General features: G+C 46.4%; 1 protein-coding gene across 1 annotated transcript; it reads left to right on the top strand.

Moving 5' to 3' along the window:
• Window positions 1-3,792: 3,792 nt before the first annotated feature.
• Window positions 3,793-4,659, top strand: bhlha9 (basic helix-loop-helix family, member a9; the record flags this gene model as incomplete). The annotated part of the gene is made up of 1 exon (XM_084449640.1): window positions 3,793-4,659. One exon carries the CDS (start codon window positions 3,793-3,795, stop codon window positions 4,657-4,659), a length of 867 nt encoding a protein of 288 aa, XP_084305766.1.
• Between the last annotated feature and the right edge of the window lie 9,400 nt (window positions 4,660-14,059).

Genomic DNA, 14,059 nt, shown 5'->3' with positions numbered 1-14,059 from the left:
ACTGCGATTATGATGACCAAAACAAGAGATTTTGAACTGTAGAACTGACCAAAACAAGAGATAATAATTGTCTAACAGAGGTTTGTTCAAAATGGTTTCCCTCAATTTTCCCTCAAAGAAGGCCCAGTTCAATATTCTTCAAAACAACCCAGATGATTAACAGCCAACTCTCTGACAGACATCCTGCATATGACACTTTCAGTGTTGAGCTGAGCGCATTGAAGAACCCTTAGGCAATATTTCCACCCAACATTCAGATTTTATGGGTAGTGTGCTAGCTGAGAGATTACAGCAGCCAAACACGTAATTGCCAGTAATTTCAGACAGAATGATTCACAATGTTGCACGTCAGTAGCCTTCACCTTTTAACATGTTGTTTAAAGCATATTTGGAGGGACCTTAGATGTAGTAACACTGAACTCCTCTTGTCAGTCTAGTTCTCAACTTACACTAGGCACTCGCACACAAAACCACCTTGCCAATAAAACCTGACAAAACCACATCACGGGACTGGTTATCTGTCGGAGTATGTGGCTCACTCTCTCTGTTCACCAGTCAGGAAAAAATGACACTGTGAAGGCCTGAGTCAGACAGGGAGATCCTCCCCTTCATAAGCATGTCTGGTCTAAGACATGACACCACTGGCTGTATCAGACGGCGTTCAGCAGTGACCGTGAGACGGACAGACACCTGCTGGGCAAAGAGCTTGAGCGAGTGAGCAGGCAGATGCTTAGCAGCACTCCCTAGAGTCCGAAGTTGAATTGCTGCCATGAATTTAAAAAGCCTGAGTGGACTTACTCACAGTAGCACTCACTCACTCCCTACTGCCATTTCCTTCACACGTTCACCTCCTTCTGTTCAGTCATTCACCGGAACAAAAAATGTAAGTAATCAAGTATAACTGAACAATTAACAGACATCCTGTGCAATATCAGCCAGTGCCTTGAGCCGTGCTACAGATAAGTATAAGTAAAATAATTAACAAAAGAACTGGTCGCAAAATGATCAGTGTGGTTGACAACATTAATCTTATGAGACAATTCCACAAGAATTGTGGTGTGAGAAAATGGCAGCCCGGATAACTAGAAGCACCTCCTTTGACTGGAGGCTTTTTATTGAGGTGAGAAAATTCCACAGAGGACGCCAAAAACATGCATTAACATACCACTGCAAAGCCAAGGTTAGCGAACCCGGACCTTACTCACTTATTACCCCTAACTACCCCTTTGGAAATATACATCTATAACGCTGGCACACAGACCTCTAATAACGAGCAGCTAACAACCAGTCATTATTGGGGGCTGAACAGGAGATTTACAAATCTTGGGTTCAGTGGCGCTGGGCAGGTTCCCCTCGCTTGAAAATGGTTATTCTGTCAAGGGCACGGCGAGGTACACAATAAAGGCTGGTGATTTATTCATGGCGGCCGATAATTACTGGTGTCTTGTCACCTGTCAAACTGAATGGAGTGGGAGTCTGAGGCTGTAGTTTTGGTGCTCTCCGCGCCGTGGTTGTAAATCTAACACAATCATAAAGTCATAACTCAGAGCTCTTGTGATCAGGCCGATACTCAGTCCCTCCACGGGACTCCATGTTGCGGACGGCAGTTGAAGATTTCCAAGAGATTCAATTATGAACGCATATACTGTACAAAGTAGCTTTCCTTGGGGTATTTTATCGGGGTCAGTGCTGCAAGTGTGTGGTTTCACTCCTTGGCACTGCTTAGCTGTTTGTCCAGTTGTGGAGAGAAGTGAAAGCTGGTGACTCAAAAGGTGAGTGAGGATATAGATGGTGACTCAAATAAGAGTTGAAACTAATGCATGCCACAGTCTTGTCATTATGCCAAATTATTTCTAGCACACAATTCATTCTACCAAACATAATCTCTACTTTTAATCATAACATAAGATTATTCTGATCTGATTCCTGATGTATGTTAGCCTGATACAAGACATTCCCCCCAAAAGATCCCTGTCCTGATCAATAGTTCTGATCAAAAGAGCTGAAACTCAGGCCTTATAATTGTTGTAGCGGTTGGCGTCTCTGAGCCGCGACACGTCCAATAAAAAGAAGGCAGGAAGGAAGCAATGTTTCACAACAACCTCCAATTCCCTGTGTAAAGGCAGCGCTACTCTGTAGTTACCTGACCCAATGCACTTGTCCAGAAGCTAAATGTCAAAACAATCACCTTTCACTGTGCAGCAGGGCGAATAGCGCTAAGGTCTATCCTCAATACCCAGAGGCGTCGCTCCTCCAAAACATTTGATAGATTTATAAAATATATACATCTAAAAAATAAATATACAATATAATAAATATAATTTTATATAATATATAAAATATCTTAATTTTTTTGACTAATGAGCAAAAAAAAAGCATGTTATCTGAAAACCCAACATCTCATTCCCATATCTCATTGGACCATCTGCAAAAACAACTGTTTAGCAGTCAACAAAAACTTCTTTTTTTTTTTTATCTTATGGAGTCAGAAACAGTTTACAAACTGTCTTTCTCAAGAGAGCGGAGAAAAAACACTTACCATGGCAGGATCGATGGTTAAAGCCAGCAGCAATTGTAGGTTCTAATTGTAAAATATTTGGCCTCATTTTCCCCTGGCTTTGAAGTCCAGACCCCGCTCCACTCTTGTCCTCAGGTGCTGCCCTGGACTGATTTATGGGGGTGGGTTCCAGGGGGGCTCCCGTAAATTACACGGCCCTTAAAGCAGAGCTGAGAGAAAGAGAGAGAGAGAGAGAGAGAGAGAGAGAGGAGGGAGAGAGAGCAGAGATCGCCACTCTGGAGACAACTAATTGAAAGGACAAATCCAAGCCCTGGTAGATAAGAAGAGTCCTCTCCCCTCCCCTTACATGGGAAACGAGCACCGCACGGATTAGGCCGGTCTGATAAATGTACAATTTGTCATGGATGTCCGGGAGACTAATTTCCATGGGAAGTCCATTAAGAATAATAACAGAGAATCCCTCGCTAGTCTAGGAGGAAAAGAAAGATGCGAGCCATGACGTGTGATGCGGCCCGTATAGGTGGGAAGTCACGTTTTGTCACAAATGCATCTGCGCCCGTAAAGACCCGACACTGGGACCCTACCCCTTGATCCCGGGGTGGAAAGCACAGGCAGACAGATCTCAAATGGCTAACCTGTGCAGCACGCTGATAGTATTACAGGCAAAGATTGACAAATGGAAACACCTACGAGGCAGGAAGCAATTTGTGTTTTCATCAAAAAATGAAAAGGCAAGAAAGTCAATCGTCATTCCAAAATGAGTACTTTGCTTCTGCAAGTGCTACATGGGCATGAAGTGTTGAAACACTTAACAGACCCTGTAAGGGATGGGAGGGAGTGTCAGCAGAGGAGGAGGTGACAGCGCCGTTTGCCTGGAGGGCGCCATAAACCTAGAGAGAGAGAGAGAGAGAGAGAGAGAGAGAGCGCACCATTCCTCATAGGTGACTGCGTCATGTGACTACCGGAGCTTTAAAAAGCCGGCTCACTCGTCCCGTGGAGCCAGAGGTAATCACAGGAAGCCAGAGGACTCACAGCGGAGGAGAATGAGACCAGGGCTGTCGGAACAGCACACGACGCCGACAGCCCCGCAAACAAGAGGCCCGCCGCCAAGCGGAGGAGGACGTCCCAGCAAAGACAACAGCCACGAGGCAGCCGCTAACTCCCAGCTGCCCCGCAGCCTCCGAATAAGGGACTACTACCAAACAACTACGACAGCCGGAGCCCCAGCTACTGTACAGTGACCTGTCGCTTACACGTCGTCGACTCCGCCGGGGATGATGAGCTGCAGCAGCGTGGCCGGGTCGGAGTTCTCCGAGGAGGAGCTGGAGCTGGGCATGCTGGGACAGGGGGACGATGAGGGGAGTGACGACGGCCTCAAGGAGCAGTTCCAGGACAGCGACGGGTCGGCCAGCAGCCCCAGCGAGCCAGAAGAGGCGCAGGGCAAGAAGCGCAACCGGCCTGTCCGGTCCAAGGCCCGTCGGGTGGCGGCCAACGTGCGCGAGCGCAAACGCATACTGGACTACAACCAGGCCTTCAACGCCCTGCGCGTGGCCCTCAACCACGACCTCAGCGGCAAGCGGCTCTCCAAGATAGCCACGCTGCAGAGGGCCATCAACCGCATATCTGCTCTCTCCGTCTTCCTGAACTCCAACCCCCCCGGTAAGCCCTGCAGCCACCGGGAGTGCCACAGGCCCTCCGCGGGGCCGTCGGGGATGGGGGCGTCGCGGTTCGAGCCTCCCAGGGCGAGCGTCCCTCGCCTGGAGCCCCAGGGCTACGCCCCCTGGCACGCGTCCGTGCCGCCCCAGCAGGGCCCGCACCCTCACCGGCTGCCCACGGACCCGCACCTCTACATGGACAGCATGGGCTCCTCATGCCCCCCGTCACCGCACTACCCATGCTACCCCTCAGAGGGCCAGCTCTACCCTTCACACGGACATTGCGGGAGCCCCCCGGACCGGCCCCCTACCCCGGTCAGGTACACCCAGGTGGGGGAGGGGCTGGCGTATCAGCCGGGGGTGTGGGCCTCCTGCGCCCAGGGCTATATGGAGGGTTTTGTGGAGCCCTCTTCAGCCCTAGGTCTCCCCTGGCAGATGAGCTACCTCCAGGAGCCAGGCCCGCACCACGGCCTCCCCCTGCTCTGACACAAGGCTGAGTCTGGCTTCATGCAGCAGCCTCACCCACAAACTGTCAGATGGTCTCAGGGACAAGACTGACATGAGTTCCTGTTTTCCAACTGCAATCAATTCAGTATTACGATCTCTTATGACAGAGCAGACATTGTGCTTTGCTACACTGTACATAAATGCCAAGGCGGCCCAAACCGCAGAATGTTGTAAATGTTGCTGTTCTTTTATAACCTACTTTTAAAAATCACAAATCAATTGAATGTATTTTTTGTATATATTCAAAACATACACTTCACTTGACAATTGTTTTTCAAGTCAGAATGTTTGAGCACAAGGTAAAGTGCACACTGTGGTAATGTGCACACTGTGGTAAAGTTTGATAATTATAATTTGACTTTAAAAAAGCGACTTTGCTGCAACAATCCATTTACCAAACCAAAAGTTATTAGTGTTGCATTGTATTGTTAAATGTATGTTATAATGTTATAGATTTTATATCAATGTTTTTCAACTTCATAATAAAACATTTTAAAACTAAACCATGCACTATTTGCTTCTACTTAAATGTTGATGGTCAAGAATTCTTTTACAAAGGTTCAGTCAGTGCAGTAAATATTCAAGCTTGTGTGTGTGTGTGTGTCTTTGATTATAGCCCTAAGGTCGGTAGCCTCTATCTTCCTGGGTCTCAAGATGACAGGGGTCTTTCTCTCAGAAGAGAAATGAGTGTGCTTGTCCATTCTTGTCATATTTGTAAGAAAAAAAAAACCAAGGTGCTATTTACACACCAAAATAAAAGCATGGCCCAACAGATTTGGCCCAGCATTTTTGGTCAAAGTGGACCAAAATCAATGACGAATGCCAGAATGAGGAATATGTGTTTGTGCTCATGTGTACATGTAAGAATATGGATGAATGAGCCAGTGTTTTTTGGTGCATAAAGTGATTATATCAATTGTACTCCAACAACTGCTATACAACAGTGGGCTGGTCGCAATCAGAGAATTAATCAACTGGCCTCAGAACAACTCAACTCAAAGAGAATTGGGCGTGAAGTTCCTCAACCCTCCTTCTCGGCAGCCAGCGTGCACCTGTAGTCACAACACCCTGCCCTCCGCTGAGGAATAGCACAGTATGTCATGGAAACAGCTTTAATATTAGACTATAGGACTGAGGCCACGGACAGATTTATGGAGGCTCAGGAAGGAAGCCCGCGCCCCGTCATCAGCGCGGTGAAATCCCCCTCGCTGACGGCCTCCTCCGGCCCCACAGGTGGGGTGGGGGCGTGTGTGTGTGTGTGTGTTTGAACGCCGTGGAGGTCTCCCAGGATGGGCCCTGGGCTGCTGCTGCTGAGGGAGCTGGCCTGGGGAGAGCTGATCCTGGAGAGCCACCACAGCCTGGACTGAGGGCCCAGCCGCGTGTGAGAGGAGAGGCAGAGCACCGGAACTAGGGTTCCTGAACTAGGGTTCCTGAACTAGAGTTCCTGAACTAGGAAAAAAGGCTTTTAAATATGCTGCTCCATCGACGTGGAATGAGTTGCAAAAGGACCTGAAATTGCCAGGCTTGATTACACTGGGTGAATTTAAATCCATTAAAAGACTATGAAAGCAGTTCTCTTGCAACTGTGTTTGATAACTTGCCCTACAGCTGATTCTTGCTGTGAAAGTATGTCTCTCTGTATTGTCTGTTGTTATGTTTCTTTTATTGCTGTAACTTTGTTTCTGCTGCCTTCTTGGCCAGATCGCTCTTGAAAAATATATTTTAATCTCAATGATGCGTATCTGTTTGAATCAAGGATTTGATTGATTGATTGACAGAGAGGAGGGATACTATAAGGTGTGAGAAAGGAAAGGCGTGAGGCGGCTTCAGCCTTTCACTCCTCTTCAGACATGAATCAGTGGGAAAGCTTGACTCACCAGCCCCCTGAGTGGCGCTGGAGTGACGGAGATCAGTGACGGCATGTCTCTGTACTCGCCCTCCTTGGCGCAGAGCCAGGCCCCCTCTACTGTACCTACATACATGTTTACCTGCATGTGTGGGTGCGCACTGGAACATTCCGGAGTGAAAGTGTGTCCACCCTGGACTGTGTCACTCTAGTAGCCCTAAATAGATGCCCTTGCACAAAATACAAGTGGGGCACCTCACGCACTGAAGAGCCTACTGTAAATACTTTGAAATGCATGGGCTAAATATGAATCTTCAAAGGAGATTTGAAATTGAAGATATTGTTGTTGTCCAGGGCTAGGACATCCACCACAGTAGAAATGTGGTGTCCAGCTGTAGCATAACATTTGTATTGGTTGACTGTACTGTCATACTCACTAGAGGGCAGTGTCCACTTACTTTGAGGACAGTGTGAGTTTTAGTTGGATGCTTTTCACCCCTAAAACGGCATGTAGCTCGGGAGGTAGAGTGGCCGGCTGGGGATCGCAAGGTCCCCGGTTCGATCCCAGCTCCCGGCGTTGTGCCGAAGTGTCCTTGAGCAAGACGCTGAACCCCAAAATCACTCACGTGCGGCACGGAGGTGCCTTTCTGTGTGGAGTTTCCATGTTCTCCCCGTGTTCACAAAGGTTTCCTCCCAAAGAAACAACTACAAAAAACATGCAGAAGAACAGATCCTCTTCAGAGCGGTCACTGACCAGGACTTGGACTGAGCACTTGGACTTGGTACCGGGGCGCCATGAACGATGGCTGCCCACTGCTCCTGGCTGCCCACTGCTCCTGGCTGCCCCTGGACGATGGCTGCCCACTGCTCCTGGCTGCCCCTGGACGATGGCTGCCCACTGCTCCTGGCTGCGCCTGGACGATGGCTGCCCGCTGCACCTGGACAATGGCTGCCCGCTGCCCCTGGAGGACGGCTGGGATAGGAGAAATGCAGAGAACACTTTCCACCGGCGACCCCCGAAAGGTGTGTGTGTCGTCGTTCACTACAGTATATGGAATGTGTGTGTCACTGTGTGGCTGAATAAAGACCCTCCCTCATGTCCTGTATTTTTTTTTTTTTTTTTTACTTCATGGGCTGGGTTCCTAGATAAAGACTGAGCCTAGCCCAAGACAAAAGAATATGTCTATGGCCTATGGCCTTACTCACGTACAGGCCTGCCTCCGCCTGGCTCACTGACTTCACATACAACTGGTTGTTGTTACTTGACACCTGCAATCAGAGAGAGAGAAAAAAAGAGGTAATGATTGAGTTAATTACTAGATAAAAGAGTGTGATAGATAGGTGAGGGAGAGAGAGAGAAAGAGAGAGACAGAGAGAGAAAGAGAGACAGAGAGAAAGAGAGACAGAGAGAGAGAAAGAGAGAGAGAAAGAGAGAGACAGAGAGAGACAGAGAGAAAGAGAGAGAGAGAGACAGAGACGGAGAGAAAGAAAGAGACAGAGAGAGAGAGAGAGAGAGAGAGAAAGAGAGACAGAGAGAGATAAAGAAAGAGAGACAGATAGAGACAATGAGATATAGAGAAAGAGAGAGAGAGACAGAGAGTCAAACATCTCCAATCAAGTGGCCCCCACTCCTACAAAACCCTTTAGTGCCAAAAGTTGAACAAAGATAAGAGTCCTCTCTGCCAGCTGGTCCTGAAGGTCTACCCACAAACACCTCGGCTTCGGGACAAACACCAACCAATCTGGCCAAAACCAAATCATCTCAAAATAAAAATAAAAGTATATCAAACTTTTGAACGAACCCACTAAATCACAAAGTAAATTACAATCCTCCTTGTCCTAAACAGAGAGTACACAGTGGCAGGATACCTGACTGCTGTGACTGATAGAAAACTGTGAAAAACGTTGACAATGTCCAGTACAGACTGAGTGGACACAGCCTGGCCACAGGCAGGATGGGCTACTCAGAGAAGCCAGGCTGAGTTCACTCTGTCATCAGGGAGTTGTTGAGACAGAATCTCACTTCTTATTATACAGTGAGAAATATAAAGATTTGAGAGACTTTCTTTGATAAAATAAATAAATAATAATAATAATATAAATAAATAATATGTACAGTATAATAATAAAATATATAATATGTATCCTGAGTTTATTCATCTCTCTGATCCTCAGAAACTGTCATACTTACAGTATGTGGAGAGAGAAGTCGGTGTGCAGTATTAGCTGCAAAATATGTTGACTGTAGCAAAAGTGACTATACCTGTAAACAAATAATTAATAATAATAATTACCAAGGTACGGCAATATGCAGTAACTACTCTTCCTGGGGTCCTCATATCACATTTGTCAACAGTGTTTTCTCAGTAGGCCCATTCATACATACAGGACAAATACACTTCCATAACATTCATACTCACAATACGTTCATACATACAGCAGCTCTGTCATTATTTACTCTCTTAATTGAAGAATAAATTAAATTAAATTAAATAGAAACCAAAAATAAATAAATAAATAAAACAAATTACGTTGGATCATAAGATAGCTCAGTTCCATGTGTAAACAGATACAATTGTAACTTTTTGTTAATGCATCTTCTGTTACTATCTGAAATCAAAAGGTTTGGTAGGCCTAATAAATTCCATGCCACCATTGCTTGGTAGTGAACTGTTGCTTGGTAGTGAACCTTGGTAGTGAACTGTTTATTGCATTATATTAGTTCTGCACAGATATCGGCAATCATATCGGTATCGGCCGATGTTAGTCATTTTTTTTATATATCGGTATCGGCCCGATGTGCAAAACAGGGCAGATGTGAACAACACATCATTATTTCTGTCTAGCTGCTGTTGTGTGTGTTGTTTTTGAGAGGAAACAATATGGTAAATCTATGATCAGCTTTTCCAAATGTTTTGGAAATAGAGACAGTGTTTACATGTGTTTTTCAGTATGTATAAAATTTGATTATCATAGAAACTTGTTTTTATACAGAGCATATCGACATTGGTAAATATTGGTTATCGGCCATAACAGCAATTTTAAAATCTGTTATCGGTATCAGCCAAAGTTTTCATATTAATTTACATTAATGCTCGGAACCATTCAAAATTAGGTTCGCGAACCGGCACTGAACCGGATCCTTCTTGGTGGAAAAGGGCTAACAGTGAAGCAAAACCGTTCGATTAGGCAAGCTTAATAGGCCTATACTATTCACTGATTGGTTGTTGGCACAACGAGTCTAATGACAAATGCAGCCGGGACACAGAGACCCACTCGGAAAACGTGCTTCCCACGATCTCACTCAGAAAGACCAGCTGAAAATGTAGCTACATTACAGTGCTGCTCAAAGTAAGGGAAGGATCCAGCGTTAATTCGGACCATGGCAGAGCTAGGCTACTGGTCCAGTCACGTTATCCCTAGCCTACAGCATTATCTGCCACTAACGTTAGCTAGCTAACAGTTAGCTATGAAGGTACGCTCCATCAATGCATTATGCTGCAGTAAATGGCAGGGTAAACGCCTCAATGATGGCCTACAATGCGTTTTAAGGCTATTTTAACCGTTTTATGGCAAAACTAATCTACCTTTTCTCAGTTGGTCGGGTCGACGCTCTGCTCTACTCTGCTCGGGTATACTGTCTAGTTCTATTAATACATCCATGGTATAGACTCAGATGAAAACGCCCGCGCAGTGTTGCAACTCTTCAGTAAGGGAAGTAGCTATTGGCTGTCCCAGAAGTCGCTAGAAGTAGCTAGATGGCGGGGGGGGGGGGGGGGGGGGAATACAAACGAACTATTTACATATTTACAAACTTTATTTATTTTATTTTATTGCTGTATAACAGTAGCTTTTTTTTCTCTTTTTTTTTCCTACAGTGCAACCCTAGTAGCCTACATCAGCCATGTGATGATGATGGGCATGGAAAAAACAATGAAACTATTTACTTATTGACAAACTTGTTTTTTGTTGCTGTATAATTAGCTTTTTTCTTTTAAACAACGTAGGTCTGTAAACCTAAAGAATAACGGAAAAATAATATAGCCTACAATTTCCTTAATTATAAGAACATTATAAGAAGAATTATTACAAACATGTAATACGATTATCTAGGTAAACTAGCCGTTTCTGACAATACGATTGGTTGTTGCGGGAGGGATCCCACCGCGTGTGGTGTGTGTGGGCGAGCGAGGGAGAGAGGGCGATAGGACGTGAAGGCAGCAATAAAAGTTTTCTCTCGTCGTGACTCGTGAGCTGAGCTCGCTTTCTTGTCAACACAATAATTCTCCAAATGACCAGAAAAAGTAGCTAGATTTGTCGCTAGTCGCTTTTCATGAAATAAGTCGCCAGGGGGGTCTGGAAAGTCACTGACACACTGATGACGTGACGCTGGCCAACTTAAAGGCCCCCTGAGCTCTTTGGCCCCAGGGGCTGGGCTCGGTAGGCCTGTTCGCTAATACACCCCTGCTTGTAGAAAATTCAAATGATGTCAGTCGGTATAAACCAGCGTTTAGCCAACGGGACAGGCTGGCAAATGAGATCTGATGTGAAATAGTTCTTCTGAGGACTGTTTAGTTCTTCCATCGATCTATCCTATAACATCTGAAGCGTATTTTCCTGTCACCAAATGTTCTCTCTATCACATTCCTGATATTTTGAAAGTAACTTACCCAACACTGACAGCAACTGATAATTAATGCTCTCGAGGAAGAGGGGACAATGTAAAGCTACGCCTTTAACTGAGAACCGTCCACCCAAGTTGCACGCCTACTGTACATGCATGTATCGCACACAAAATACAGTATTTGATCACAGGTTTTGTGGTAATTTGATGTTTCCTTTTACTAAAAAGTAATATTTTCGGTCACGTGTGCTGGTGATTCTCTTTGTGCGTCCGTTAGTTAATGAGTAAGCAGGATTACGCAAAAACGACCTGACCAATTTTAATGAAACTTGGTCAAAGAACACATTAAGATTTTGGAGTGGATGTTAATCACGGGGTGGATCCATGAATTAAAACAAAATTTTGAGTGAAGCCAGCTCCCTATGTGGGGGCGCTAGAGACACGGGGTTTGGACTGGGGTGTGCGAGCCCGGAGGGTGTCAAGTCACATACTGTACATCTGGCCTCTCATTCACCTCCATTCATTTTTTGGACTTAACAAAAAATCCCCCCCCCCCATTCAGTGACAATGGGGGAGATTGAAACGGCCATATCTCAATGTGGGAAGGTCACAGAGACACAGGCTTTGGACTAGAATAAAGCTCTTGACCTTATGAATGCAGCAATACCAAACATGTCCTGCTCGCACGCACATGCGCACACACAGCGCCACAACATTCATTCATGGGCGGAGGTCTGTGCTCTGAGCACCATTTCTTGTTCAAAATGCGACTGCTAGACTTCTAACCAGGACACAACATAGGTCACACAGAGTGTTGGTCACTCTACATTGGTCACCCTTTGACTGCCAAATTGATTTTGAACTGATCATATCACCTATGAAGCACACAGGCTGACTGAATCATTGTGTCCTCTGGCCACAGTGAGATCACTGAGGTGTCTCAGGTCTTCTGACCAAGGCCTTCCGGCGGTTGTGAAATCAAGGCTAAAAATCAAGGGTGACTGAGCTTCCCTTAGTTATAGAAAAGACAGAGTCAGTGGATAGTTTTAAGGAGTCGTTATGTGTGTTTGCCTTCTCTGCAGTTTCCATCCATCGTCATCCAATTATCCGGGGCCGGGTCGCAGAGGCAGCAGTTCCAGCAGAGGGCCCCAGACAGCCCTTTCCCTAGCAGCATCAACCAGCTCTGCCTGGGGAATCTTTAGCCACTCACAGGCCAGTGCGGAGATGTAGTCCCACCGCCTGGTCCTGGGTCTACCCCGCGGCCTCCTCCCAGCCGGACACGCCTGGAACACCTCCCTCACTAGATGCCTGAACCACCTCAACTGGCTCCTTTCAATGCAAAGGAGCAGCAGCTCTACTCCGAGTCCCTCCCGGATGACTGAACTTCTCACCCGATCTCTCAGGGAGACCCCAGACACCCTCCGGAGAAAACTCATTTCAGCCACTTGTATCCGTGATCTCGTTCTTTCGGTCATGACCCATCTTTCATGACCATAGGTGAGGGTGGAGATGAAGATAAACCGGTAGATCAAGAGCTTTGCCTTTTGGCTCATCTCTCTTTTCGTCACAACAGTGCGGTAGAGCGACTGCAGAACCGCACCAGCAGCTCCGATTCTCCGGCCAAACTCTCTCTCCATGGTTCCCTCACTCGTGAACAAGACCCCCAGATACTTGAACTCCTTCACTTGGGGTAAGGACTCATTTCCTACTCGGAGCGGACAGACCACCGGTTTCCAGCTGAGAACCATGGCCTCAGATTTAGAGGTGCTGATTCTCATCCCAGCCGCTTCACACTTAGTTGCGAACCTATCCAGAGAATGCTGGAAGTCGCAGGCTGATGATGCCATCAGGACCATATCATCTGCAAACAGCAGCGACGCGATCCCCAGCTCACCGAACTGCAAACCCACCTCCCCACGGCTACGCCTCGATATCCTGTCCATGAAAATCACAAACAGGATTGGTGACAAAGCACAGCCCTGGCGGAGGCCAACCCCCACCGGAAAGGAAAACGACTTACTGCCGAGAAACTGTCTCTGCAGTTTCATGTTTTTATATTGTATTTTCTGTTATTAACTTTCTATCATATTATCATTGTAGGCATGGAGAGGGGCCCATTCAGCATCTTGTAACTGATTTCGAGAGGCGCTTTATAAACAAAGTTTACTTACTGTATTTAGCCTACTTTAGGTGGCACACAAATTCCAAAACAACAGCGCCAGTGGTTTTGTGCTACCATATTCGGAGATCCTAATACTATAGGCTTAATCTGTGGGAAACCAGCCCAGAACATGCCTTGATGCAGAGCCAGCAAATTCAGGCCAGCTTCCTCATGCTGTGACTCACCTGAGGGTTCACCTACTTCTCCAACACGTACAGCCCATCAGCGACACGTCTCTCAGACTGTTCTGCCTCCATGACGTCCTCCGCCACCGAGCTGACAGAAAATCAAAGAATGAAACATGCGCATGAAATGATGCCAAGACTCTAAGGAGTGTTTTTACTGTGTCCGTAGGTGTGTGTGTGAAACAGAAGTGACTCACCGCCTGCCCTCACTCCCTATAGATGGTCCCTAACACACACCAACTACCTGGGGAAGAACACACAGGCTACACCCACACTTTCACACACACACACAGAAGCCGACACGGTTACCGTAACACAAGCCACCTGCGGCACTATGACATCACCACAAAGCAATGTAAGTTAGCCCGAGGGCAGTATTGTTCCCACGACTTGTACAAACAAACAGTTGATGACTGGATTGGGCTACAACTCACTTTCTCAGACACACGTGAATTATTGTGCCATCTTAATGTGCTGCCCTTTGTGCATTTCTGTGCCTTTTTGTTGTGTATTGTTGTGTGTATTGCTACAACAAAGATAATTCCCCTCAGGGATCAATAGTT

This window comes from Borostomias antarcticus, assembly GCF_949987555.1.
Source record: "Borostomias antarcticus genome assembly, chromosome: 15".
Classification (NCBI taxonomy): domain Eukaryota; kingdom Metazoa; phylum Chordata; class Actinopteri; order Stomiiformes; family Stomiidae; genus Borostomias; species Borostomias antarcticus.
This window is presented reverse-complemented; position numbering and strand designations above follow the sequence as displayed.